The sequence below is a fragment of the Parasteatoda tepidariorum genome, chromosome 6 (genome assembly GCF_043381705.1).
Source record: "Parasteatoda tepidariorum isolate YZ-2023 chromosome 6, CAS_Ptep_4.0, whole genome shotgun sequence".
Classification (NCBI taxonomy): Eukaryota; Metazoa; Arthropoda; class Arachnida; order Araneae; family Theridiidae; genus Parasteatoda; species Parasteatoda tepidariorum.
In genome coordinates, this window is record NC_092209.1 from 2,659,243 (window position 1) to 2,686,981 (window position 27,739).

The 27,739-nt window shown below is 29.5% G+C and overlaps 2 protein-coding genes across 6 annotated transcripts in view; both read right to left on the minus strand.

The window, feature by feature from the left end:
- Positions 1-1,596: 1,596 nt before the first annotated feature.
- LOC107453898 (aldehyde dehydrogenase 7 family member A1) lies at positions 1,597-22,332 on the minus strand. Of its 4 annotated transcripts, none has more exons than XM_016070906.3 (9): positions 19,401-22,332; positions 19,068-19,281; positions 17,412-17,657; positions 13,930-14,208; positions 10,487-10,792; positions 9,171-9,347; positions 7,528-7,737; positions 4,393-4,485; positions 1,597-2,129 (listed from the first exon to the last, which is right to left on the minus strand). In XM_016070906.3, exons 2-9 carry the CDS (start codon positions 19,251-19,253, stop codon positions 2,010-2,012), a joined length of 1,617 nt encoding a protein of 538 aa, XP_015926392.1. In that variant the 5' UTR covers positions 19,254-19,281; positions 19,401-22,332; the 3' UTR covers positions 1,597-2,009. The 4 variants fall into 4 exon arrangements, with proteins under 4 accessions (XP_015926392.1, XP_015926390.1, XP_015926391.1 ...); XM_016070904.3 differs by having other exon boundaries at positions 19,373-19,514; XM_016070905.3 differs by having other exon boundaries at positions 19,358-19,454.
- A 2,660-nt stretch (positions 22,333-24,992) lies between these two features.
- The window catches only part of LOC107453892 (ras-related protein Rab-18A), a 17,066-nt gene continuing 14,319 nt past the window's right edge, over positions 24,993-27,739 (minus strand). For both annotated transcript variants that reach the window (XM_043044627.2, XM_043044626.2), the window contains exon 6: positions 24,993-25,932. In XM_043044627.2, the coding sequence (XP_042900561.1) occupies positions 25,702-25,932 (231 nt within the window). In that variant the 3' untranslated portion in view covers positions 24,993-25,701. The remainder of the gene's footprint in view (positions 25,933-27,739) is intronic.

Here is a 27,739-nt window from a genome sequence, read left to right on the forward strand (position 1 = left end):
AAATACTTTTGAACTAATTTTAAAAAAACAAAATCTGGATATAAAAAATTTGGTATTTTAACTCTTTCAACCAGACTTTTGTAGCATTAAAGATTAAATATGGAAAGCAGTTTATGTTAATGCTGACATATTAAAATAAGTATACTATGAGTTCAAAGTTTTCCAATTTTATCCTGGGACAATATGTCTTAATAGTTTTGAATATTGTACAATACCTATATACTGCAAGGGAATAAATAAGTAATATAATATAAAATAATATAAATGCATAGAATTATTTATTCCTACCAGAATTTATAGAAACCAGAAGTTGTCGTTATAAAATAATCAAAACAAAAACTAAAATTTTGTCTTATAATATTTTTACTTCTAATGGGATAAATTGTCCCATTGGTAAGTACGATTGGGATATGTTGTCCCAATTCTAAGTACGATTGGGACAATATATCTCACAAAACAAAGAGTTAGTCAAAATTTCTAAATCAGATTCTAAATAGGTACAATTATTACTTAATAAGAACAAACATAATTATTTTACACAAAATATGGCGAAAATATAGTTGTACTTACCTCAGAATTCTGAAAATATGTAAATTAAAACGAAATTGACTGGCGAGCTCACAAACAGAAGTCTGTCATTTTGAATATGAGAGAGTTGACAAGTTTCTTTAGTCATATTTTTATTCAAGCCTAAAGAACCCTGAAAGCATGCGAAATTGGGATCGATTTATTCATTAGGGAATAAAGTTTAATCTTTGGGTTGTATATATATTCCATTCAGGTCAAAAGGGTTCATGAAAAGTGTCCAACTGATTTGAATTCAACACTTATATGCAATTCTAACTTTACACTTCAATTTTTAGTAATATTACATGCATAAATTCTCAAGTAAACAAATAAGTAAAAATAAATAACTGGGATTGCTTTTTAAGATATTTTACAATTAATTTTAGGGAATTTTCCAAAATACATAAGCTCCAGAAGAATTCTGGATAAAATCTGGCAGAATAAAAAATTAATTAGATTTTCAAGGCAGCTTGTTTGTATTCACAAAGCATTTATCTGTGTAAATCTATGAACTGATTGTATTTTTGAGAGTAAGAATTTTAATTCCATGAAAAAAGTGGTAAAAAAAGAAATAAAAATCAAGTACACTTTGAATGATTAAATTTTCAAAAATTAAAAGCAATTATTTACAAAACATATTTAAAGTTTTATAAATAATTGCATTTAAGAATTACTTTCGTTATTTAATCGTGGGCAGATACCTTTTTTTTTACCCTTAAAGCAAATTAATAATGTCCGCTTTCAAGTGGGCTGGAGGGAGACGAATAGTGAGCAATCAAAATCAAATTGATCCATTTCATTTTATTTATTTTTTAGGTTAAATGTTTTTCACAATAAAATCGGACTTGAGATAGTAATTAAAAAAAAAAAAAACATTTCCTAAAATTTCCCAATGAAGTCTATTGACAAATTTCTAGAAAAAATTGCGCTAACTTATCTACATCTATATGAGCCTTATCAATATGATTATATTTTTATTCTCTTATAAATCAAAATTTCAATTCAGACACACAAAAACAGAAGCATCAATACATCCAAAACAGACAATTTTATTTTTTGATTCAAAATTATTGTAGAACAATGAATGGCACTTTGGAAAATTGAACAATTGGTGCATAATCTCAACAATTATATATACATGTAAAATTTAAAAAAAGCCAGTCAAAAAGTTATTTGATTTAATATTGGTATAAAAAATATATTTTCAATACTTTTATACATACAGAAAATGTAACAATTATTTTGTAAATAATAAAACACATTGAGCAACAGATAATAAAATATTTATCTTATGATTTTTCATAATATTTCTCCCAGATAACAATTGTAAATTGTATAACAGTAATACAAAAATAACTGATTTCTATAAAAAGAAACTAACATATATTTTAAAAACATAGAAACTCGCATGTAGCTCATTCAAAATGCAGTTGAAGGGATTTTCACTCAAACTTAATTCCCTGTGCAAGAGGAAGCTCTTTAGTGTAATTAATCGTACAGGTGGATCTACGCATATATTGCTTCCAGGCATCGCTACCAGATTCTCGACCGCCACCCGTATGCTGAAACACAAAATTGTGTGCTTTAAGTAAAAAAAATCAAAAGAAAATTAATTATAAAATCATAAAAGAAAACATTGAAAATGGGGAAGAGTTGACCAGATTACTTTATTTATATAAAAGATTAGAAAATTACAACAGACTCTAGATTTTAATTATTTCCAACGTTTGATTCACAGAAAGAACAACTATTTTGCATTTCAGTATGTTGATACTATGAACAGAATGTAAAGTATGTAATAAGACTTAGACTAATTATAAATCCTATTAGATTTATTAAACTATATCTTTTAATAAAATCATTATCAATGTTTAATACAATCAAGATTCTGTCATCCCGATCATTTTTTTAAAAAAAGATTTGAGACATACTGATAACATATTCCAATGGAATAAAGGAAACATTTGTTGGAGAAAAGCGGAATGATGAGGAGAGAATTGAGTGTCAATGATAATTGGTTACTTTCACAGTTAGGAAAGAATTGCCACATCAGGGTTGAAAAATAATAGAATTCAAATGTAAATAAAATGAAGAATAGACTCACATATTATCTGATATAAAATAAATAACAGAAAAAGTATAAACAAAAAGAGTGAATCAGATTATTAACAATTTAAAATCATTTGGTGGTCATATCATATTATGTCTCTATAAAAATTGAGATTACTTATTAATATTACTAATTTGTTAGTTAGGAACATACCTAAGTATCAAGACTTGAGAAAAGCGGCATTTACGTATAAGCTTGATTGACTGCAGTTAAGAACCTACAAATCCAAAATATCCTTTCTGGTTTTGTGAAATGAATGTGTCAACAATGAAAAGATACAACAGATATTTCTGTTGTATCTTATCTAATTTTTTCTTCTTTTAAAAAATCAAGGTTTTATACGTTGTGTAATAAAAGAAAAAATCTACATTATAACCTTAACATTATCAATATACTTCTTAACTATATTTCTGTTTGTTTATTTAAATAATATATTTGGCAACTAAATGATATCAAATTCTTATAACTTAATGTTTACTAATCAACAATAAAAATATATAGAGAGTATAGAAAATGGAATTTAATTTTTCCTATTTAAAACTGAAATAGACGAAGTTTTTTTAAAATAAATAAGCTGAAAATTTGTATAATAAAGAAAACTTGACACCATTTAGCAATTAATCCAAATAAAATTTCAAAGGTCTTTCAAGATTGTAACATTGGGAGTAAAACATAGACTAGCAAGAGTATTGAAAACACTCTGCAAAAATACAAAAACAAATTATAAAACCATTTCTCAGAAGAATACAAGGGAACATTTGGTCACAAAGCTATGGAAACAGAATTTCCACTCTATGAAATTTTAGCCCATTTTAAAATATGTTAAAAACTTTACAAAATTGTTCTATTTAAATTCATACTATCAAACAATAGTAAAAGGTAGAAATAAGATTTCGGAAAAAAACAAACAATCATAAGTTAAAATATCCACACAAAAAAGCGGGTATGTGTCCTAAAAACATGATGCTCATTAGAATCAAAATGATTGTTTTTTATAATGAAACCAAACTCTAAAGCTATCCACTTACCATACATTAAACAGCACAGGGTTCCCACTCAATTTCAGAAAGGAAATTCCTTGACTTCCAGGTATATGAAGTAAATTAAATGAAAATTCATACCATCGATACCTTGCAATTTTTCCTCAGAAAACATTGATTATAATTATTTTATATAATATCAAATATTAGATTGTGTGAGCAAAAACATATAATAGAATGAGAATGGAAAAATTTCCCTAAAAATAAAGAATTTTATAAAATAATTCTAATAGATGTAAGAATTATTTAACTCGAATCTAAATAAATGATTATTGTTAGTGACAATTTCAAGACTGGTTATTTTCCAGGTATAATATAGGAATTTTCCAAGTTTTTTTGTAAAAAAACCAGTGTTTCCCCGACTATTCACATCTCTTTAGATTTAAAACAAAATATCCTGACAATTCAAGGTTTTCCCTGACCGAGTCATTTTATTACATTTTAATGTGTGTGGGGAAAGTTTTGACAACAGCAACAAACAGGGTGAAAATCTTATTTCTGAAAAGGTAACACCATAAAGAAAAAAAAAATCTTCTTGCAAGATAAAACACATCAATTATATTTCTTAAAATTCTATTGAAAATTATCAGTTGATGAATTAAAAAGAATAAGAAAAATCTTATCAAATATTATATATCAGGTATAATAAAGAAATGATAAGAGAAAGACAAATACCTTTTCTCCTCCAAATGCTCCTCCAATCTCAGCACCACTTGTAGGAATGTTAACATTCACTATTCCACAATCGGATCCTTTTGGACCAAGCCACTAAAATAAAAAAGAAATTACATTATTGATTGATCTAAAAAATTATAACAGCTGCAGACAACCAATACCAGGGACAAATAGTCTTCAAATGCTTGTCAACTAAAATCATGGAACTGTTTTGCACAAAAGGAAGTCATTTAAATTATTTATCTCTTAAAAAATTCCCCGAATTTTTATAGTTTTCCCGCCTTTATGGCCACCCTGAATAAAACAAAATGAATAAAAGCATATACACATACACGGTGACCAATAAGAAATTTTATTACAATACCAAATTAATCATTAATTTATAACAATACCAAAGCAAGCATTAAGTATCTTTACTACAATAAATGCTTTGGAATAATACCGTCGTACATATTCTTAACAAGGTCTCTTTTTATCACATTTTCAGCTATATCTTTTGAATTACATTTTTTATTGCTGATTTTATAATTATCATGTTAAGAGAGATGTGATAAAATAATTAAGCGGGTTCAGACCTGGAGAGATGGGAGGCTATTTATTCTCAGCCAAATGCTCCATTCCTTCATGCGGCATGAGAAGTGTTATATATTTATTTTCAGTACATTAAAATTTTATAAAAAATAAAATAAAAATAATCGAGACATCACAGACCAATATTTGAATTGTAAAAAGTATTTTTCTTTTCTTTTAAACTGTTTTGTACAGTTGGCTGGTGTTTGGGTCGCGCGTAAGCGAAATTCTCTTTTTAAGACTAAAGTCCCTTCGCAAACGATTATTCCCTAACAGGAGGTAAATGGCTGAAGAGGAGTGACGCAACGGTATGAGAGCCTATCAGCGAATGCCAAATGGCACTGTTTTTTCTCCCTACTTTTTTCGATTTTTCGACGCAGAGTGCGTTAGTCACTCTCTTAAAAAACTTTTCTCTTATAGGTTGTTCTTTTTAATTAAGCCGAAGATTGGGCCTACACGGCATTCTGGATCCAGGGACCAGATAAGTACCTTTTTAGTTAACGAGTTAAAAAACTAACTCTTTTTCCTTATTGATTAGAAAGGCGTCTTAAACTTAACAATGTCTGGAATTATTGTAATATTAAATTTTAACTTAAGATAGGTCTCCTTAATATAATAATTACTCCGTTCATCTAAACCCATGTGCGTGATCATTTTTTTTAAACTCAGCCAATTTTATTAAATTGTTAAATGCGAAATGTTTTCATTAATAGAAACTAATTGTTAAAATAATTGAAAATTATTTTTGAAGGTGCTGCACCAAACTTTTGAATATCTAATGTATTCTAATTATTGTTTTAACGAAGACTATGTTTGTATATGTATAAATGCATGTAACCAAGATATTATGTTGTAATACATTTTTATTTAAAAACGTTAATTCGTCTAATTAAAACGTTAATTAGTTATTTTGACTATGTCTCATGCTATTTCTTTGGATAGGGTTAAAGTTAGTGCGTGTGCAGTCCAGTGCCATAATTCTCAAAGATTATTTATAATCCTTCTAAATAACTAATTATTTCATTAAATTATGTCAAATAATATAAATTATTTTAAATTCTAGTCCAAATTGCTGCCTAGCTAATCAGATTAATATTGCTAATTGATCTTGAGGCACGTGGCTGGCCTGCATGAGCACGTTAGAGAATAATAATAATTGATGTTAAACGTAAGGTATGAAGCTATCAATTATTTTAACATTAAAATCACAATGTAATTATTTCGATAATTTAAGTTATATTCCTAATTTTTGATTTAAACTTACACAACGCAAACTATCGTTATTATGAAATTATTCTAAGTACTATACGATCGAAAGTAAATCATTATTTTGTTAAAGGATAAGTGTTGTTTAATAAATTCCAAAAGACATTAAACGTTGTTAAAATGAACCATAAATTAAAATTAAATTATAACACTGATCAAATTCTTAAATTATAACAGAAGGTGAATTTTGTTGGAAAGACATTTGGATGTAAAATTTTTTATGAAACCTCAATAGAGCATTGATCTTTACTCCCTTTTCAATAAAAATAAAGGGGATTTTGCCTCTCTCTGAAATAGGCCCTTAAATTATGACAGACGAGCATTATTTATAACACAAGACGTAATACTGGTTTCCAGAGATATTATCGATAGAAATTGACCATATTCTATCATTTTGGGGGTTGAACCTTTGCTGCAAAACAAATTGGTTTACATTTTAAAAGACAAATTCATCCCCAAGCAGGATCTCTTCAACCCTCTGCTGCTTTTTCACCTCAGCAGACTCTTAAAGTTTGTGAATTTTGTCATTTCTATAAACTTTTCACCAAAGTCTTTTCTCAGAAACATCAACCCCTTTGATATTTTGAGCTCCCCGTCTAGCCTTCTAGTAGATTTTTATCCATTTCATGGTATTACGGTATCCTTTCCCTGAACCTTCTTCACAGTCCCTTTTGTCCGAACAGACTGTGATCTGTCAGATCATCTTCTGTCATCTCAGTAAACCTTCTGATAGTTCTGTAAATGAAATTGCTCCTCACCCCCACGGCTTTAAAGTGTCTGAAAATTTGCCCGGACTCCTTCTTTCGATGAATTTATTCATTCCTATTTCTCTATATTTTTTCATTCTACTTAGATAAAGAAACATTATAAGTAGTAGTACATATAAGCTTGCAATAGCTTATATTAAATTGTATAAAAGGAATTGGAACTATGGTAACAGTTATATAACTTTTTAATGTCCTACAAAAATTGTATGTGAACTTTTTGATTAAGGTTAACACGTTACCTCGAATGACCGAAATCAAGAGGATGTGGACTTTGACTGGTGAATGTCAACGGCACAGTTCGTTGATATTATTATATTAATTCGACATTTTAAAATCTGCTGCTAATAGATTAGGAGAAACATCTGTGATCGAAGTACCGGTTGAATGCATACCTGGCAGCGGCACTTCACTAGACCTAGTATATATTTCGGAAATTTATCAAAGAGAGTGTGTGATTGTCAACATCGGTCAAAATCAACAATCACCCACTTCGGTCATTATTACACTTAAGGAATAAAAATAAGAGACAGACCTTAAAAACATTTCCAAGATTCTGTGTGAATATACTGCTGGATAATCCCTGTTTGACTTCATTATTCCATTGAATAGCCTCATCAACGTTGGAAGTTTTTAGAATATACACAATAGGAGCGAAAGTTTCCTGATGTACGATTTCAGAGTCGTGAGATAGGCCAGTAATGATTGTTGGCTCAACGAAATTACCAGGCATCTTATCAAGCACCTGTGGAAAATAAACATTTCGTTATACTAATAATCAGAGTTTACACCAGCAATGGTCCAAAAATAAAATACAGTAGATAAAAATTTATACATATTTTATTTTAGGGTACATAGTAAGAAATTAAATATTGTCATTTACCCTCTAAAAATAATTAGGTTCAATAGTCCAACAGGATTAAAAATAAGTAATTATGGAAATTAAGAGGAAAATAATTAAAAAGCAATAGAATTAAAGTCAAAACTTACATAGGTTAAAAATTAATAATTCAAAAATTATCTAAACTCAATTCAAAAAGAACCAGACATTGTTGTACTGTAAAAAAATCTATTGTTTTGTCAGCATAATATTTAAACTTTTAATTTTATACATTTCATTTTAAAACTTTTTTTACCTGAGCTTTCAGTTGTACAGTTTTCAAAACATTAAAAAAAATTGATATTATTCAAAAAAAAAAAAAAAAAAAAAAATTCCTCTTTTCATAGGTTTTCAATGAATGTTTTGACTTGCATCACAGCCAGTGTTTCACTTTGAACAGTAGTCTATGAAAACAAGTGAAAAAACTTCTACTATAATAATGACTTTAAACNTTACTTGACCTTTCAGTTGTACAGTTTTCAAAACATTAAAAAAAAATTGATATTATTCAAAAAAAAAAAAATTCTTCTTTTCATAGGTTTTCAATGAATGTTTTGACTTGCATCACAGCCAGTGTTTCATTTTGAACAGTAGTCTATGAGAACAAGTGAAAAAACTTTTACTATAATAATGACTTTAAACATGTTGACAATGATACATTATTTTGTCTAAATTAAGTTAAAATGTAACAAAAACTGCAACAAGTTGTTCTGCATTTCCACTGTGTTTTATAAACTGTTCTTAATTAAAGCAATTAAATCTAATTCAATCAGATCAGAAAGGAGAGGGGAATACGAATTAAGGAGGTGAATAATAGTGCTAGTGCATAATAACTGACAGCTCACTACAACAGTTTAATTTATTTTAAAACAGTCGTCGAACAGCCTAACCTAATTTTTTGGGTTTACGACTACTAATGTTCGACTCTGTAGCCTCGTTCTTTTGATCATGATCCAGAAGACAAGGGAACTCCTGCATCAAGTATTGGGAGAAATTTGCCTTCATGGAGGCCTTTTTGATGGAACTAATAAGCATTTGCATTACATGGCAAGGAAAACCACGAAAACCTCCCGCAGTCAGCCTGATGAACTCTAACAGATGATCTGCCTACCTCGGAGGATATTTTAATTCAACACTGTGCTCGGTGCAAGCCAGGTGCAGAATTTGTATCGACCAGCCATTGCTGGGATTCGAACCCAGTACACCTCATTGGAAGGCGAACGCTCCGTCCCATTGCAGCAGTTTATTATTGAGAACATGAATTTAAAAATAAATCATTGAGAGAAATGGGAACATACTTTTCCACCACATTCGACCACTCCGCCCAACTTCTTGGCATTTTCAATTGCATTTAAATACATCTCTACGCCCTGCCTGTTGTGCATGGGACCATAGAGAGTGCCTGCATCCAAGGGATCACCTATCCTCACCTTGGTGTATGCATTCTTCAATCGACTCACAACTTCAGAATATACCTTAGAAAGAGAAAGTTACAGTTCTAAACTATGTTTTGCTCAGAAGAACATTTTTACACAATATTAAGAGCAATGTGACGAAATATATAAAAATACACTATTTAATTTCATATAAACTGCCAACAAGGGTAGGAAAAAATCCAATACATTTTAAGATATAATATAAATTTCACGATAATTGTTGCATGAAATAGTAAACCTACAATATTATCCAATTATGATTGAGATTGAACGAAATGGAAATGTTATGCTTTATATTCACTCATAATTTTGAATAGCTACAGGCATTTAACTCATTAAAAATAGTTAAAAGATTTTTTAATTAATTGAAAAAGAGAGTTCTAGATAAAAGTAAACTGAACATTTTAGAACAAAAAAATTTGAAACTGATTTCTATAAATGAGGCTGGCTTCATTATGAATTAATAATACTTATTTGATTATTCAAGCCAGCAATAATCAATGCAAAAATCGAAAAAAACTTTAGAAAACTTATTCAATTTTAGGGAATCCAGTTGAGTTGGCAGCTATGTTTGTATTTACTTTTCTAAAAAATCGTCCCTTTGAAAACAACAAAAAAAAGTTTTATACAAAAAGATTTTATAAATTTTGAAACTTTTTTTTAATAAATTACACAATATTTCAACACAACAGTTATACTTAATCACAATTTCAAAACTTTATTTCTACATGAATAAAATAAAGAAAAAGATTAAATGAATGTTAGATTTAATTAAAAAACAATTATTGCTTCAAATTTTCATATGTTTGCTTTTAAGAATACTTTATTGAAGGTCTCCACATAACATCCAGTTTAATGATTTTAACAATAAGAATGATTCCAGTGAATTATCAGACAAAGAATTTCTAAACTGCTTCAAAATTTCTATTTGTCTCCTTTTTTTCTTTCCAACATTACTGAATAACCTCTCACATGCAGCATTGCTGTGTGCTCATAATAGCCACTGATTTTTGCTATCCCACTATACTTTTTAAAGCAGCCATCATTGGATATTACTTTAGAAATAGTATCTCATTTTTTGTCCATTCTCGTTTAACGGGCGGCAAATAAATCAGTAATTTGCAAATCACTGAGTTCAAATTATTAAGAGAATGAGAATAATAATGCACAGAGCGTACCTTTTCATGAACAATCAATCTCCTTGTTGTCGTACACCTCTGTCCTGCTGTCCCAACACATGCAAAAACGGCAGACTGAATCACCATATTGAGGTCAGCATCCTCTGCAACAATGATCGCATTGTTTCCACCCAGTTCCAACAGAGACTTCCCAAATCTTTTCTGAACCTCCACTGACACTTGCTGCCCTACTTGGGTACTGCCCGTAAATGAAAGCAAACCGAGCCTAGTGTCTTTAGCCATAGCTGATCCAATATCAGCTCCACCACACACCAATGAACAAATAGCTCCAGGCAGCTTATTACGCTGGGTAGAAAGAAAAAGTATGTTTTAGTTCATTACTTATTTCAACCAAAATTTCAAGACTTATGTGCTAAAAAGCACAAAACTGCAATAAAAAGTATAAAAGTGTACAAAGCTAAAAACTATGAAACTTGAAAAAACAAATCCTAGGACTTTTTAAAAAAAAGTTACATACTAAAAAAAGAAAAGATATTTTATAAGCTGCAATTCTTCGTAAGTCAACTTTATTGGTGTAAACAGTTAAACAAATGTAAAATTATTGACATTTAACATTATTTGTTTAATTCTTTACTAAGAAGTTACAATTTTAAAATCCAAACAAACCAAAATTGGTAAATTTGTTTGTTATTAGTACTAATGCCCTGGAAAATTGAAATTTTTTCTGTAAATAATAAAGTGCATATTTTTGTGTTTTTAAAAATTGTATCTAAATAACATTTTAAGATTCGTCTGTTTCAGACTGTGTTTAGCAGATAAGTGAAAAGATATGCGTGAAACAATACATGATTCCATATGATATGCATGAAACAATACATATTCCTAAATGAAAAAAACATTTAAACAGTGCAAACTTCTCGTTTCCAAACGTTCAAGTTACACAATAAACTTTGCAAAAATTAAAATTCTTCTACTTAATTTACTGTACTGCATTTTATAAATGACATTTATATTTTATTAAACTAATTTGTATTAAAAGCTGTATATGTACTTTTATGAACCAAAAATAAATCTTTAATATTGTTATGTTAATGTGCAATATGATAGCTAAATTTTAGCAGTACTTTAAGTATTATATTTATGAGAAAATATAAACTATATTTATTTACATTTTACACAGGTACGAATTTCCTTGTCAATCAATTCTATGACATTATATTCTGAAACGCGATGAGGTCACAAATTATATACCCCCACTTTTGAAATTGACTTCTTGACCTTTCTTTGTCAAGTATTTGGGAAAACTATCACCGTTTTTTGTTTTATCACTGTTTTTCTTACTACTGGAACTTATTACTTGCTCCAATTTTATTGTAATTACTTTTGTACTATTTAATTGGTATTAAAAGTGCTGTTTTAATATGCTATACTATGTTGTTCTTTTGTAAATTTTACATGTTTATCTTTTAAATTGTTCTTTTAACAGACACTTTTAATATTTTGCTGTTTCAATGTTTTATCACCTTACATGATTTTTGCTGATCTGCGATCGCCATGTTCATGGGCTGTTTGCCATGTATTTTATCCTTGTACTGCTCTCCGGATTTTTTTTTATATTAATAAACATTTACCCGTATGCCCTAAATAAGGGTGAGCCGTGGAAAATTTTCCATTATTACTGGAACCACAACTTTTACTAATTATATAAAGACTGAAAACATTGTATTGTTAATATTTCTTTAGAGACTAATGAAATAATATTGTTTCCTAAAGTATACTAATGCAAATAATAGACTTAAAAGCAGAGGATTGACTACAAAAGCAAAACTTGTTAATTTGTTGAGTAGCACTGGGGATGTTTTAACGTAGTAATTATCACAAAATACAAATTCATGAAAAACAATCACTTCCCAAAAAAATACTCATAAGAGCGGTCTTAACAAAATTTAAAATTGTAAAAAACCCAATTTCAAGCCATTAATATTTACAAAAGTATGAGTATTTTACCTAAGACTTGGTCTTTAATAATTTTGATATAAAAGATAAAATATGGTGGTTTTGCATACAGGAATAAAAATTTTCAAAAAACTATTTTCCTTTTTCTCAATAAAAAATTTTACAAAAATATTTCCCATTTTGTCCAATAAAAAAAAGTTTTTCTCTCACAAATGGAAGGCAAAAAATAAATACATATGATATACAAGACTTCTATATGGATTAAAACATTAAGACCTATAGTAAAAAGGATTGTAATTACATTTAGAAACTGTTTACAAGTAAAGCATTGTTTTAGATTCATTATTTTTCTTTCACTTGAGTCATTTTTTGATGAAAAACTTTTTTACACATCTTTTTGTGTAAAAATGCAAGTGCAATTATATTTTTACATTTATAATGACAAATGTTTATGCAATTACTTTTTCATCCCTGTTTCTTCATAATTTCACAATATAATTAAATCATAGTTAAAGGATTCTCAAAATTTAAGAAAAAAAATTTATCACCTCTAACGTTCAAGAAAATTCTTAGTCCAAAAATTTGAAATAAAAAAACAGAAAAAAAGTTACAATGTGAATAAATAGAATATAAAACAAGATTTTAAGAAGAAATGAACCAATTTTTTCACCTGAGCTGATAGAAAGACACCATTTTTCATGAATAAAATTTGTAAAGCAGATCTGCCAATCTCAGAAAATCATAAAACAGGAGACTCTTACTGCATCAAGATCCAACTTTATAAGTTTAGAAATACATAGAAAATTAAAATTTTTTGGGTTTACAACTACCAATGGTCAACTCTGTAGCCTTGCAATTTTGAACCCAATCCAGAAGACAAGGGAATTCCTGGATCAAATATTGGAAGAAATTTTCATTCGTGGGACACTTTATGATGCAACTAACCCGTATTTACGTCACATGGAGAAGAATACCATGGAAACCACCCACCGTTACCTGATCGCAAGGGGACTCCAACCCATGATGCACCTACTACTCAGGATATTTTTTCAGCACTATGGTCAGTGCAAGCCAGATGTGGAATTCGTATCAACCAGCCATTGCTTGTACTAGAACCCGGTTCAGCTCATTGGAAGCCGAATGCTACAACTCCTGAACTATCACGGAGGATTTACACGAAACCGGATTTAGATTCCTGACCCCCAAATGACAGCGGGTAGCTCCAATCTCTGAAATATGATTCTGATAGTTTGAACAACAGAGCGGCTGAAAGTTAGGACCTCTTACAGTTAATTTTACTCTTTCAATATTTCACCATATCAAGAATTTTCTAAGCGAGTTGATTTTTGCATTCGATTATAAAATTTGTTATAACTAGATATTATTTTTCATTATTTTGTGTAATAAAAGTTGAAAAATATACAAATTTTTACGTAATTTTAAAGAATGTATTTTTTTATAGCAAAATATAAAATTGGAATAACTTCACAACTGTTAATGTCGTAAGAAAAAAATTGTTAACTTACTTCTAAAACAGATGCAATAATTTTGATAACAGCCACGCTGCAGAGATTTGTAGAAGTTGCACCTTTCCATACCATTGTGTCACCACAAACCATAGCTATAGCATTGTTCCAACCATAAACAGCAACAGGAAAATTGAAGGCAGATATGATGCCTATGGCACCCAATGGATTCCACATTTCGAGCAGGGCGTGTCCTGGTCTCTCAGAAGGGAGGACTTTACCTTCCAACATTCTGGATAAACCAACAGCATAATCGCAAATGTCCACATATTCCTGAACCTGTAAGAAATTCCAATGTTTATCAAATATTAGAACTGAAAGTGTTTTTCATTATGTTTTTACACAGATGTCGTAAAAGTTCGATTATCTGAAATGTGCAGCTAACTCCAGATAATAGACCAGAGATATACTACAAAAATCTTCTTTAACATACAATGTATTTTACAAATTCAAAAACATTAGTGAAAATAACACTTCAGGACAAAAATGTATTAAAACTGTTGTGCATCATTAAAAAAATAATAAAATAACTGAATACCATAAAAAATAATAATGCTGCAAAAATAGAAAAAAAAGAAAAATATATAATAACTTTTAATTGGCTTGTGTTTTCCTAATATTCTTATGGCCATTTTCTACTCTTTTAACATTAGATTATAAGCAATATATCCAAATAAGTGCATAGGGTACATCCTGTATTCTCTCTCTCTCTCTCTCTCTCTCTATATATATATATATATATATATAAATAGATTAAAGTAAATTATTTAACCAGTAGAGAAACAAACGTACAAAATAATAAAAGGAGAAACAAATGTGATGGGGTTGGGCAGGAATCCTAGGGTTAATTAAATTAGAATACATTTCCATACACTGGGAAAAGATGGGATAGTAGATAGNATATATATAAATAGATTAAAGCAAATTATTTAACCAGTAGAGAAACAAACGTACAAAATAATAAAAGGAGAAACAAATGTGATGGGGTTGGGCAGGAATCCTAGGGTTAATTAAATTAGAATACATTTCCATACACTGGGAAAAGATGGGATAGTAGAAAGATCATTAAGTAAACTATAAACATTATATTATGTATTAAATATATTACATATTTACATAAATAATAATTCCCAGAAATCAAAGTCGATAGAGGAAGAGAAGTGTTGACTGATTTTGGCATGAGGAAACTAAGACCTTTGATTAGAATTCCAAATATGTATGAATTGGCCATGGAAGATCGTTTAATACCCTCATTTTTTAATTTACTTATAGTCGAAATTTATGGACATGTTTAGTTCGTTCAATCTAAGTAATAAATAATGTTATGAGAAAGTCCAGGGTCAATAGCCTTTCATTGAGGAAACATTTTCTCCAAAGGGTATCTGATAAATATTAGTGAGAAATTTACCCTAATTATGAGTACCCTATTCATCATTCATTTTGAGGTGTGGGGGTTCCTGCCAACCCCCTAACCATGCAGGAGAAATGCCTATATTCCACTATAGGCTAATAAATTTACATAAAAAAAAAGCTGATTTTAATTATTTATTATTTCATAAATCCACTATAATATAATGAAGAGGTGATTGTGACACAAAGTGAAAAACCCAGAAAATTCTATATCAAACTATCAATTTATGCACCAATCATGTTTCATATTTAACATAATCTTTTGAACTAACATTTATAATTAAATTACCTAATAATGAAAAATGTCACAACTTTATAATAACTAATACAAGAAAAACTCAGGTCTTACGTGAATCGCAATATTGGATCTTATAACCACATAAATATGAATCGCGATTTCAGATTTTAAAATAACGTGAATATGAATCACAATATCGAATTTTAAAAATGGGGAAATACAAATTGTTATATTGAAGTTTTAAATCCCAAAAATTGGAATCAGGAGGCGCAATTTTTACATTACATGAATACAAATTACAATGCGCAATTTTGAAATCACATATAAATAAGAAAATGGATGTTTGATATTACAACCGTGTGAACATGAATCATGACATTGGATTTTAAACTCACGAGAATACGAATCGCGATTTTCAACTTTTAAATCCCATATATAAAAATCGCAAAGCATGACTTTAAAATCGCGTGAATACGAATCACAGCACGTACCTTTTAAATCAGGGAACAGAAATTGATGTTTGATACTAAAATTGCTTGAGTAAGAATCGCTATATTAGCAGATTTCGTGCTTCTGCTATTCTGATTCCGATTGTATTGTTTTTGCTCAGCCATAATAAATAAAAATTAACAAGATTAATTGAATGAGCAAATAAATATTTTCAATGGAAATCCACCATTATTTTTTTCAAGTAGGCCACTTTTTTATCAGCATTTGCTTTTGTGCTGGTAAAGAGGAAGTCATGGGGTAACAGGAAGCAGTGTTGCTGAAGGAGCTGAATTTCTTCCCTCATTATAAGATGAGAGGAAAAATCCACTTTGTCACACCTTAAAGGGAGAACCACAGTAAGCGGACACAAGTGATCAGGTGGGTAGGTAAATCTTAGCTTAGCTGCAGAAAATCTTAGCTTCTGCTCATAAAATCGGAATAAATAACTAAAATAAATAAAAATGCAGAAATAGTTTTTGCTCGTAAAAGTAAAAGAAATAGCTAAAATAAGTATTAATGGGGAAAACTTCTTCAGAATGCGCAAGTGTTGGCAGTGTTGTTAAAAGTAAAAGAAATAGCTAAAATAAGTATTAATGGGGAAAACTTCTTCAAAATGCTCAAGTGTTGGCAGCAGTGGCGTAAACTACGAAATATTTTTTCATAAAATAGCTTTTAATTCAATTAATAAAAATAAATAACTTTCAACTAAACTTTGAATATAATTATTGTAAAATAGTGAGTTATTTTTTTTTTTACTTTTAAGATTAATTTCATTTCAATGTGCTAAGTCAATAAGTGAATACAATGTAGTACAGTTTCTAAATTCTGCTTTTCTTTCGCAATTAGTAATCCCTCATTAATTAGCACTAATATAATTTAAATTTTGATAAGTTAACATAAATTAAAATAAAATGAATGATTATAAATTCTTGTCTTCACTTTGACATTGTTTCATAATTTTAAAACAATTGTATTAAATCTAAGAAAATGCGAATTTCAAAATCTCGAAGAAAGGCGCTACTGTGGTTAGCAGCTAACAGCTATGAAATAATATTCATTTTAAAATATTTTTTTTAAAAACTATCTTTGTATTTAGAGGTTCTTCACTGTACTAACTAAAAGCTTCAGAACCATACCTTCATTCTCAGAACAATTCATATAACTGTTGGTTTTAAAAGATCACTACATTTGTTTTTAATAAAATTAGTCAAGTAGATAGATTATCAGAATGAAGATAAAAGAAGATTAAAGATAGATTATCAGAACTGGACGAAGAGAGGAAAAGAAAAACATTTGATGCACAAGATACACTTATTTTGAACCAAAAAGAAATTAAAGATAATACCTCTCCTTCACCTTCAGGCAATATTTTACCCATCTCCAAAGATACAAGCTTTCCAAGTGACGTCTTCTTCTGTCGAAGAGCATCTCCTATCTGTCGGACGATCTCTCCTCTTTGAGGAGCTGGAATATCAGCCCACACATTCCATGCTGTTTGCGTCGCTTTGATGGCATCCTCATAATCTTTTAAATTGCCTTGAACTACATCAGCTATGGGCTGGTTGTTTGCTGGACAATATGAAGTATGAACCTATAAGTTGAATTAATTTTAACTTAGGTGAAATAGTAGCATTTCAATCCAATTTATTGAGCCGTGATGGCTATGGGGAAACCAAGAGAATTTAAGGCATAGGGCGAGTTTCATGTTTTTCAGTGGTGCCATCCATGGCCAAGAATACGATATCAGCCGCACACACAACACCGCCTGTTTATAGAATGGACCCATTCATGCATTTCTTTAGGTAGAAAATCAAATGGTAGGATCTAGTTTTCTTACTTAATTTCTACACATTTTTGGTTGTCATCAGGATAAAATTAATATTAATCATACAGGTATATATTTTTGTATCTCTAAGACAAAAGTACCTGTTTAAAAGACACCTGTAAGGTTACTTGCAATATTTTGATAGTTATTAAAATTAAGAATTTAAAACCAAAAGAGTTATTTCGTTATTATTTTGGGGAAGATTTCTGTATTATAATCTGCGGCAGAATAAACGCTAAGTCTTAGCAACTTGCGAGCAATGGCAATTGAAAAACTAAACAAATCATCACATAAGGAGACCAAGTAAAATGGTATAACTTATAGCCATTCCCGATCATACATAGGTAATTTTTCCCCCGAAAAATTTGCAAGTTTCAAATCGATTTGGCATCTTGGCAGTTATAGTTGACAAAACAGATCATGATATAGAAATATTCCCATATAATGTAAATCTACGATATTGCCTAAATACGCTACATTTAAAGATATAACTTATTTGAATCATTGTTTAAATTTATATAAAATTGTTTTTTGTTAGAAATTACATAATTATAATATTTCAAATTACAGTTAGAGAAATTATTTAAAAGATTAAGAAACTTCATGCAGAATGTGATACAAGTATAAATTGTATTTATATCAGCATGTTTGGTAAACAAAAATATTAAATTACGGTTGTGCCCAGGGATATTTCCATATCGTGATCTGACACGCCAAGTAGCCTAATTGATTTTAAATGGGAAAATTTTTTAAAAGCCTGTACATGTTTTTTCTGGGGGTGGCAAAGAGTTATACTTTTTGAGTTGATCCCTTTCTGTGATTTTTTTCTTCATTTAGTTTCTCACAGGCCACTGCCCAGAGGTAGTGATTATTATGTCACAAATAGCAATTTGGAAATCTCCCAGTACACTTACCTAATAGCAATAGAACTTTAATTTTAAACATTATTCTTAAAAATGATTGCTAATTAATGTTATTTATGTACACTAATAGATCTTAAAAGAATTATCAGGGAAATGGGGGCATAAGCTTAAGCAAACAGCATTATTTTTAGTGCATGTACACTTAGTGAATAATTGATGAGAAAACTATGTTATGGCAAGAAACAACAATTATTGCTAATAGTGAGTGGTAGTGAACAAGGGACCTAGTTTTATTTTTAATATGATCACTTACCTCTCCACTGCCACACCAAGAACCATGATAAACGCCAAGATTTTTTTTTTCCAAACCTAAATCTTTCAAAAAAGCATACTTTGCGTCATCTATCAAATAGCTACTGGCACTGGCTTTAGACATAGTCCCTAATAAAATGATCTTTCTGCTAAGGACCTTGTTTAAATTTCTGATGGCCACAAGCATTCCAGCGATGATTAATTAATAGAGTCGACTGAAATATCAAAACAAATTAGACATCAAAAATATATTGTTTTAAATAAAAAATCCTATTTTACAACAAAAATTACAATTGAAAAATATACTTAAGATATTTCATTCACCGGCACAGACCTCCCTACCAGTAACAGACAGTAATCAAATCAGCTGCTATCATGTCAACAAATAAAGTCAAGGCTACAGTTAAAATTTACAGGTCCTAATTTCTTTTCCAAAACCAATTAGAGCAGAGCGCCATCTATTATTACAGAGAGCCATCTATGAAGCTAAATGAAGAACTTTTCAACAGAAGTTTGTTGTCACTGTGTTGTTTATAAACAAATAGCTATAAAATCGTAATTCTAAATTTATCTTTTGAAATGATGAATTGAATATATAAACTTTTGAAAAATGCATTTGGGTTTAAAAGAACTCAATTTTTGCCAACAATGAAACTACACACTATTTCTTTTAATTATTATTATAAGGAGACGTTATAAAATCAACCTTCTTTAAACAATTCAATTGATACAATGTGTGTCATAAAAAATTTACATAATGAATAATTTTAAATCGACCATGTATCCTTTCATTGAATGAATAAGAGCAAACTTTTTTTGAATGGTAAATGTGCTTGTAAAGGAAGAAATACTGGGGACCTATTGATTGATAAATAAGAGAAATTTTAGTAAGTATCGTTGTGCTAATAAAGGGATAAAAAAGTATAGAGTAAACCTATTGCTGCAGTTACGTTAAAATATTCACTTTACATTATTGCTGAAAAGATATCGTGTTCATAGTCCGGGTCCATGCTACATTCATTTTTTTTTTTTCGATTTGTGTTGTTTAATGTACTTTGGTGAGAGTTTTCTAATTGAAGAAAAGAATATTCATTATGATTAAGATCATATTTTTGCCTTGGTACAGGAATAAAACACGTATATATGAATATTCATTTATAATATTCAAAAGAAGGAATTATCAGCATTATAGTTAAAGAAAAGGCCTTATTCATACAGTTTGTGGTGAAAAACATTGTTTCAAAATAAAAATTTACATTCTTCTATTTATAGTAAAAAAGCATATTTATTTATGCAATGTGCATGATAGAGAATTTAAAGGGGACCTAAAATGCCTTTAGATTGATATTTTTGTGTTCAAACTCATATAAGTGTAAAATATATTGATGCATACTAATTAATTCTACATTCTTGAATTTTTCCTGGAGAAATGACTTATTCATGCAGTTTGTGTGAAAAAGCTTTCAATAGAGAAAGTCATTTAACTGACCATTTTCGTATTCACACAGGGGAGAAGCCTTATTCATGTGATTTGTGTGAGAAGAAATTTTCATTGAAGTGTAATTTAAAGAGGCATCGTCGTATTCATACTGGTGAAAGGCCTTATTCGTGCTGTGTGTGCGATAAAACATTTAACCAGCAAAGCCAGTTGACCAGCCATTCTCGTATTCATTCTTTGGAACAACCTTACACATGCTGTGTGTGTAATAGAAGATTTTCACACAAGAGTAATTTAAATATACATTACCGTATTCATACCCAAGAGAAGCCGTACGCTTGCAGTAAATGTAATAAAACATTCAGAGAAACTAATAAATTAAAAATACATTTTCGCATTCATACGGGAGAGAAGCCTCATGCGTGCAGTGTGTGTCATAAGAGATTTTCTATCAAACATACCTTAAAATATCACTGTATGTACGCATGTGCAACAATTAAGAACTCTGCTTAAAAACATTTTTGTATTCATGCTCATTTAGATCTAAGTTATCTCAATTTTTTCTTAAATTGTCTTCCTTTTTGAATGCAATGTCTTAATTTTAACCCACTGATGGTTCCGCACGTAAAAAGTTGTATTTTAACCAGCAGTTTTCTCTGCATAGCAAAACTGGTTTTTTCAATGTTATTAGATAGGGAAATAGTGTGTAGGGGTAACACATTGTTCCAATTTTGCCCATTTGCTAAATCGTCAGTGGGTTAATTAAATCGTTAATTGCCTTAATTAAACTTTTCATTTTTTCAACAAAAAAATGATTGTAGAAGTATTTCACTGTTAGTATTTATTTCGTAGAAACAAGATAATTCTGTCTACCATAATATATTTACATTATATTTGAAGTCAATGTTATTGCACAGTGTATGGAATATTTACTTATAACTTTTTTCGCATACTGATCTTTTTTTTTTTTCTTTTTTTTTTGTAGTCTGGTATTAACAGATTCCCTGATTATCCAGACTTATCTTTGGTTCATTAACAAATCATTACTAAAAATTGGTTACAAAAAAAATCATTACTAAGTTATGCACGCTAATAATAAAAAAATTTTATTGTTAAAAGTTCTTATGATATATATATTACCGTCAATGAGGGAAATCAAGAGAATGTCCAATAACAATCACATAGTCACTTTGGTGAATATTCTAAATATTTGTCATATGCGATTTGATGTTATTTTATTCGTTGTCATTATAATTATTCGATATTTTAATGTCTGCTGAGGATAGATTAGGAGAAACATCAGTGTTTCAAGTACCGCTTAAATGCATACTGGGTAGTGGCACTTAAAAAACATCAATGTATTATGACATACCGGGCAGCGAAATATATATATATTTATTTAAGACATTTATATATTTAAGACATTTTCATACATTACATACATTAAGACTTAAAACAGATATATATTTAAGACATTTTCCAAAGCAACTACATGATTGTCAACATTCACCGGTAGAAGTCAACAACCACATAAAATAAATAAAATGTAAAAATATTTTGAAAGTCTTTGCATAATCATAATATAATAGCTTGTTTCTGCTTAAGAACTCTATTCTTGATTTGAGATGTGTGACCATAAAAACATTTTATACATAATTTTAAATTTCTATAAAGTTGTCAATCAATTATGACCTGCTTATTTTATTTTTTAAATTAATAATCATTTAATTCAATTGCGTAAAAAAAATGCAAAATTAATGTTAGTTAACTTTTTGTGTAAAAAAAAGTTATTGGAAGTATTTTTCAGACTTAAATAAAAAAAATATTAAAAAAGTTTACCCAAAAAGCATTTTGAAATAAAAATGCAATGGGTATATAAGCTAAGCATTTTTATCAGTTAATTATTATATGGGCCCTATATTTATCATATTTAATAAATTTCAGATAATTAAATTATTATTTTTAAATATTTTTTAACTAAATAATAAAGAGATATTTTGAAATGACGCATCTGAATCATAGAAAACTTCTTTCTGTACTTGCTAATATAAAGTGATAAAATTGTGAAAAGAGCTCTTCAATTCAAAGTTTGTTTTCTTTTTTTTTTAAAAATCTTGTCTCTAAAAATTGTGTACTATTTTTTATTATTACTTGATAACATAACTCAAAAATACTGAAAATTTTAATAAGAAATCCAATAATGTAAGAGTGAAATTTTTAAATGTTAATGTTTAATGTCTGTCAATAAAAATTCTGAAATGTTTTATACAATTATTGAACGGTTCCTCAGGAATGAATTTCCACAATTAAAAAAATCTCAGTCAATTCATATCATTATTAGTTAATCAAATGAATAAAAGGTTGACTAAAATTTAAAAGTGATTAATATCTGTGATTGTTGACTGCTCTTGACCCACATGAAAATAGTGATCTCTAAATCAAGTGCAAGAATTACTGTGCCTACTGATCTATGTATAAATAGAACAGTGCAAGAATGTGGCCAGCATTCCTGTGATGAATATTATTGCATTTCAGTGAAAAAATTCTGGATTTTGAGAGAGAAAATTTGACAATGTCTAGCTCGTTCTCTTGGTCTGCAAAAATGAAAGAGATTTTCAGTTTGACATCAAAGGGTGGGAGATCAAGTTTGAAATAGAAGTTCTCTTGCAAAATGGAACAAAACATATGTGGTTGCATCAAATCCTTGATTGTTGCATTGCACCTTTATCCTTCCCACCAAATCCATCTTAATGTACATGCATGTGGTTTCGCAAAGTTCAAATTTGTCCTTTTCTGTGATGACAGATGACGGTATGCCAAAATGGATTGTGGTTAAATGAATTGTTTAAAACATTGAACAGAACAGTGTGAAAAAAATATGCTTTTGCATAATTTATCTACATGGCAAAGAGAAAAACACATTTTACAAATACCCAATGATCTTTAAGGGCCTTTAAAAAACTAAAATCAGAAATAAGCACTTTTTGATAGCACAGCCTAGTATGTATCGATATATTGCAATTAAATATCCTTAGAAAGGGAGCCAATAAGATAGCATATTTGCCTCCCAATGAGGTTATACCAGTTTATCTCTCAGCAGTGGTGATTGATGCGGATTCTGCTTGCTGCAACCACACTCCTGATGTAAAAATGTCCTTAGTGGTAGACAGATCATGGGTTAGAATCTGCTTTTTGTTCAACTAACTGTGAGACATTTTGATAGTTTTCCTCTCCATGATAAATGGGGGTTGGTTCCATAAAAAAATTCTCCATGAAAGTTAGTTTGGCCCAATGTTTGATCAAGGAGTTCCCAATGTCTTCCAAAGTAGGTTCAAAATTTCAAGTCTACAGATTTGGGCATTGATAGTCGTTTCCTCGGATCCGGGTTGGCTGTTCGACGCTGGTTCTATAATATACAATAAAATTATAAAATGACGCAAAAAAGGAAATATCTTCATTTTGATACCGGTTTTCTTCTGCTGCAAGCGTCGAATATTCCATTCTTATTTCATTATGCCAGATTAATCTTTGAAAAAAGATAATTATAGCAAAAATATCTGTAATGGTATAAAGCTAAACAAAATAAATGGAGCTTAAATTAAGGTTACAGAAATATACATACCATAATCTTCCTCAGCATCTACATGCAAAATGACAGTAGGAGAGTTACAAGACAAACAGGTGGAAAATGGTTTAACCAGTAGAAAAAGAGGGACAAATTTGAACAAGATAATAAAAGGAAGATAAGAAGCGGGAGAGGATTTCGCAAGAATCTCAGGTGGTACACAATGTAAGAAATGAAATTAGAATAAATTTCCAAAAGCTGGGATACTAGAAAAATCATGAACTAAATTTAAGCATGCTAGGTGGGGTTATATGGGAAAAGTAACGTAACTTTCTGATTAAACTCAAAGATTTCATTATGTGTTGCTAAAGATTTGTGAGGACCCGTTTGCGATTACATTGCAGCTTCAGATTATTATTTATTTCAAAGTTTACTAAACATTTTAAAAATTGTAAAAATTTCAATTATAACAATGAGCAAAAATTGCACTTGGCTGAGTTTTTTGCAAGGACCAAAAGGTGTATGAGAGCATGGGATTAGCGATCGCTCTTGTGGCCCGGACATTGCACCATCAGATTATTATTTACTTCGAAGTTTATGAAATGTTTTAAATTGTGAAAATTTCAGTAGTAACAATGACCACAAATGACACTTGGTTGAGTTTGTAATCGACAAACTCAACAATCAAAACATTTCGTAAAACAAACAAAATGGAAGATATTTGACAGATTAAATTTTGAAAAAAAATAAGTTTTATTTCAGACTAAAAAACCAAAATTGCTTTTTGCCAACAGAATATTTTTTTTTTATTGAATGATTTCTTGTAAACAAAACAAATAATGTTCAATTTTCATTTTATATAAAAATGAATTGGATGTAACGGAGAACTGTTTTCAGAAATAATGTTAAATATCTGTCAAACAAATGTTCAAAGTAAGAGTTTTATTCATATATGAGTAATATTTCAGAGTAAATCTGCTTCAATTCATATGTGTCACAGGCTAGTTAAATAATTGAACACTTTTCAAACATTTCCAGGCTAGATAGACAAATCTCCAGTATTTTCTAATCATCCACACTTTTGCTGAGAACCCACATACTTTTAGGTTTATAAAAATAAATTCATCGCCAATTAGTGTGATTTATCTCTGGCAGTTTGCAGTATGACTCCAGAGTAGTGAAGACTTATTGTGATTAGCTCTATTACCTAAATCGTTTACTGCAATAAGCTTAAACAAAGTATGCCTGATAGATGCTTAATTCTTCGTATATTGCCAAAATTTAACAGGCCTTAAGATATCAGGCAGATTAGAAAATAATGAAGACCTTTGGAAATAGCCTGCTGCATTGCAAAATGTCAGCCATATTTACAAAAAGCCGAATTTTTAAATTTGTCTATGAAACATGCAGCTTCAGTGCATGCATACACTCAAATGATACTTAAAATATCTCAATGTTAACTTTCTCTGGGTGCAATCTGAAAGCAGTTGTCTTGAAGTATTCTTTTTTGTGTTTAGACGACAAAATATGTCGTTACACCATTCAGAGTCATTCTAGAACACTCCAAAAAAGAAGGAAAGCTACAAGCATATTCCAAAGGGGAAAAAAATCATTCGGAGACATTACAGAACGTCAACAGCATTTTTTCTTTTTCTTCTCTACAGCTAAGGGTGGAATGTCTGTCAAACTGATAGGTTGGTCTTCACAATTTTTATAAGGAATCTCGGATTTTTGGCTAATAATTGAAAAGTCATTTGATTCCTTAGTTCTAGAAATGGAATTGTATTCATGAGTAGGAGCAACACCTGTGCTAACAGGTCCCATCTGAAGATTCCACATTTTTTCAATCAACAATTTAAAAACCTGTAAAAAGTTAGAATATCGATACTGTTATTATGATTAAAAATTTTAACTTAAGGTGTTAGAAATATTAGTGCTTTTATTAACATTTTTGTTAGTAAATTAAAACACACGTAATAACCTCTCAAAAGAGAAGTTTTATGGACTTGCATAGGTATCTTTCTGTATATAAATTCTTAAATTATGATGCTCCGTGATAGAATTGAAAAATGCCATTAAAGCATTTTGTACTATGCAGGAAATTCTTAGAAAGCTATTAATCTACTCAATTTTTATAAGCTATGACAAAATATTAAGCAGATAAATTTTCAAGGGAGAAATAAACTAATTTTTAATCCCAATTATCGATGTTTATCAGAATAATGGGTAGCTTAAAATCATCAAAAATGAGTTTGTTTGGTAGGGCTGGATTCTGTTCTCGTTTTATTGATCGTACTCAGGATCTAAACTTTCTTTCGATCAAGCGACTTTGATATTGATTGGTCTGGATTAGATAACCTAAAGTGTGAGTTCTGCCATGTTTTGAGTATTATCCCTTATTTGGCTATATTTATGTAAAATATAGCCAAATAATTTATTTTTTTTTGCAGCATCATAGCAGGTTTGCAGAGTCTTCTGAATTCATTTGTTGTTTATTTCGTTGGAAGTAATATTTAAAAAAACATTAAAAATATAACAAAATTTTATGGAATTTGTTAAACAAGTTTGATAACATTATAATTTTTTATTTAAAGAATTCAATTTAAATTTTTTTTATTAATATACTGGTAAAATCTATTAAAATAAGGGTTTCCCGTTCCCTCCTACCAGCCGCCTATACTTTTGTTACAAGTAACAAAAGTAAAAGTATTTCCATGTATGATTAGTCCTTTTGATAGAGAAATAAAACATTTCTAATCTAAATTTTAATAGTGATTCATTGAAGACAGTTCAGAAAAGAACTCTTGATTTATTAAGAAAGTTCCAGGAGAATCTTTTAATGAACATATAAAATTCGCTTGAAAATATTAAGTTCGTAATCTCAACAATAATTTAGTAAGTCCTTTATGGAGTATTAAACTTTAAAATTTTTTGTAGCCCGAAAAAATTTTTTCATATGAAAAAAATTTTGAAATGAAGATGAACTTCGAAACTTGGTGAAAATGAAACATTGGAAGAGAGGTCATCGGAAGATAGGGAAAACTATTGTCAGTTTTAATTTTCTTCTGATTGAACGCAAATGATTCAGTATATAAATTATTTATGTCACAAGAAATTTAAAATAATTTATTGGGACAAGAAAATACTTATTTACTAAATCTTATCAATAAATAGAATACATTTCTAACACTCAATACGTTAAAACTTTTCTCATAATATACAGGGTGTTTTATAAAGTCCCGGACCCATTTTGATGTTTAATAACTCATAAAATAATAAAGATAGATTAAAATTAATAACATAAATGGTTAGATAGACTCAAAAAGTTTCATGCCCCTTGTAAATGAACTTCCACGTGTGCCCTCTTCGTCCCACGGAGATTATCAAGTCGATAGTCAATTTCACGCCAGGTAGCGGCAAGCATGTCGGCATCCACAGAGGCTATTGCGGTTGTAATTCTGGCTTTTAGGTCATCAATTGGCGATCGAAATGGGCTGCAGGTGGCGAAGAGCAGAACTCTTTTCCTATGGCAACACTTCACATGCTTTCCCCATTAGCGTGTGGAAAGTCATAGAGGAAGGAAGTACGTTAGTTTCTCTCTTGATTTTCATATAGATTAAAATCTTTTAACTTGAAAAACTATATGGAACTGAAAACTACATTAAACATA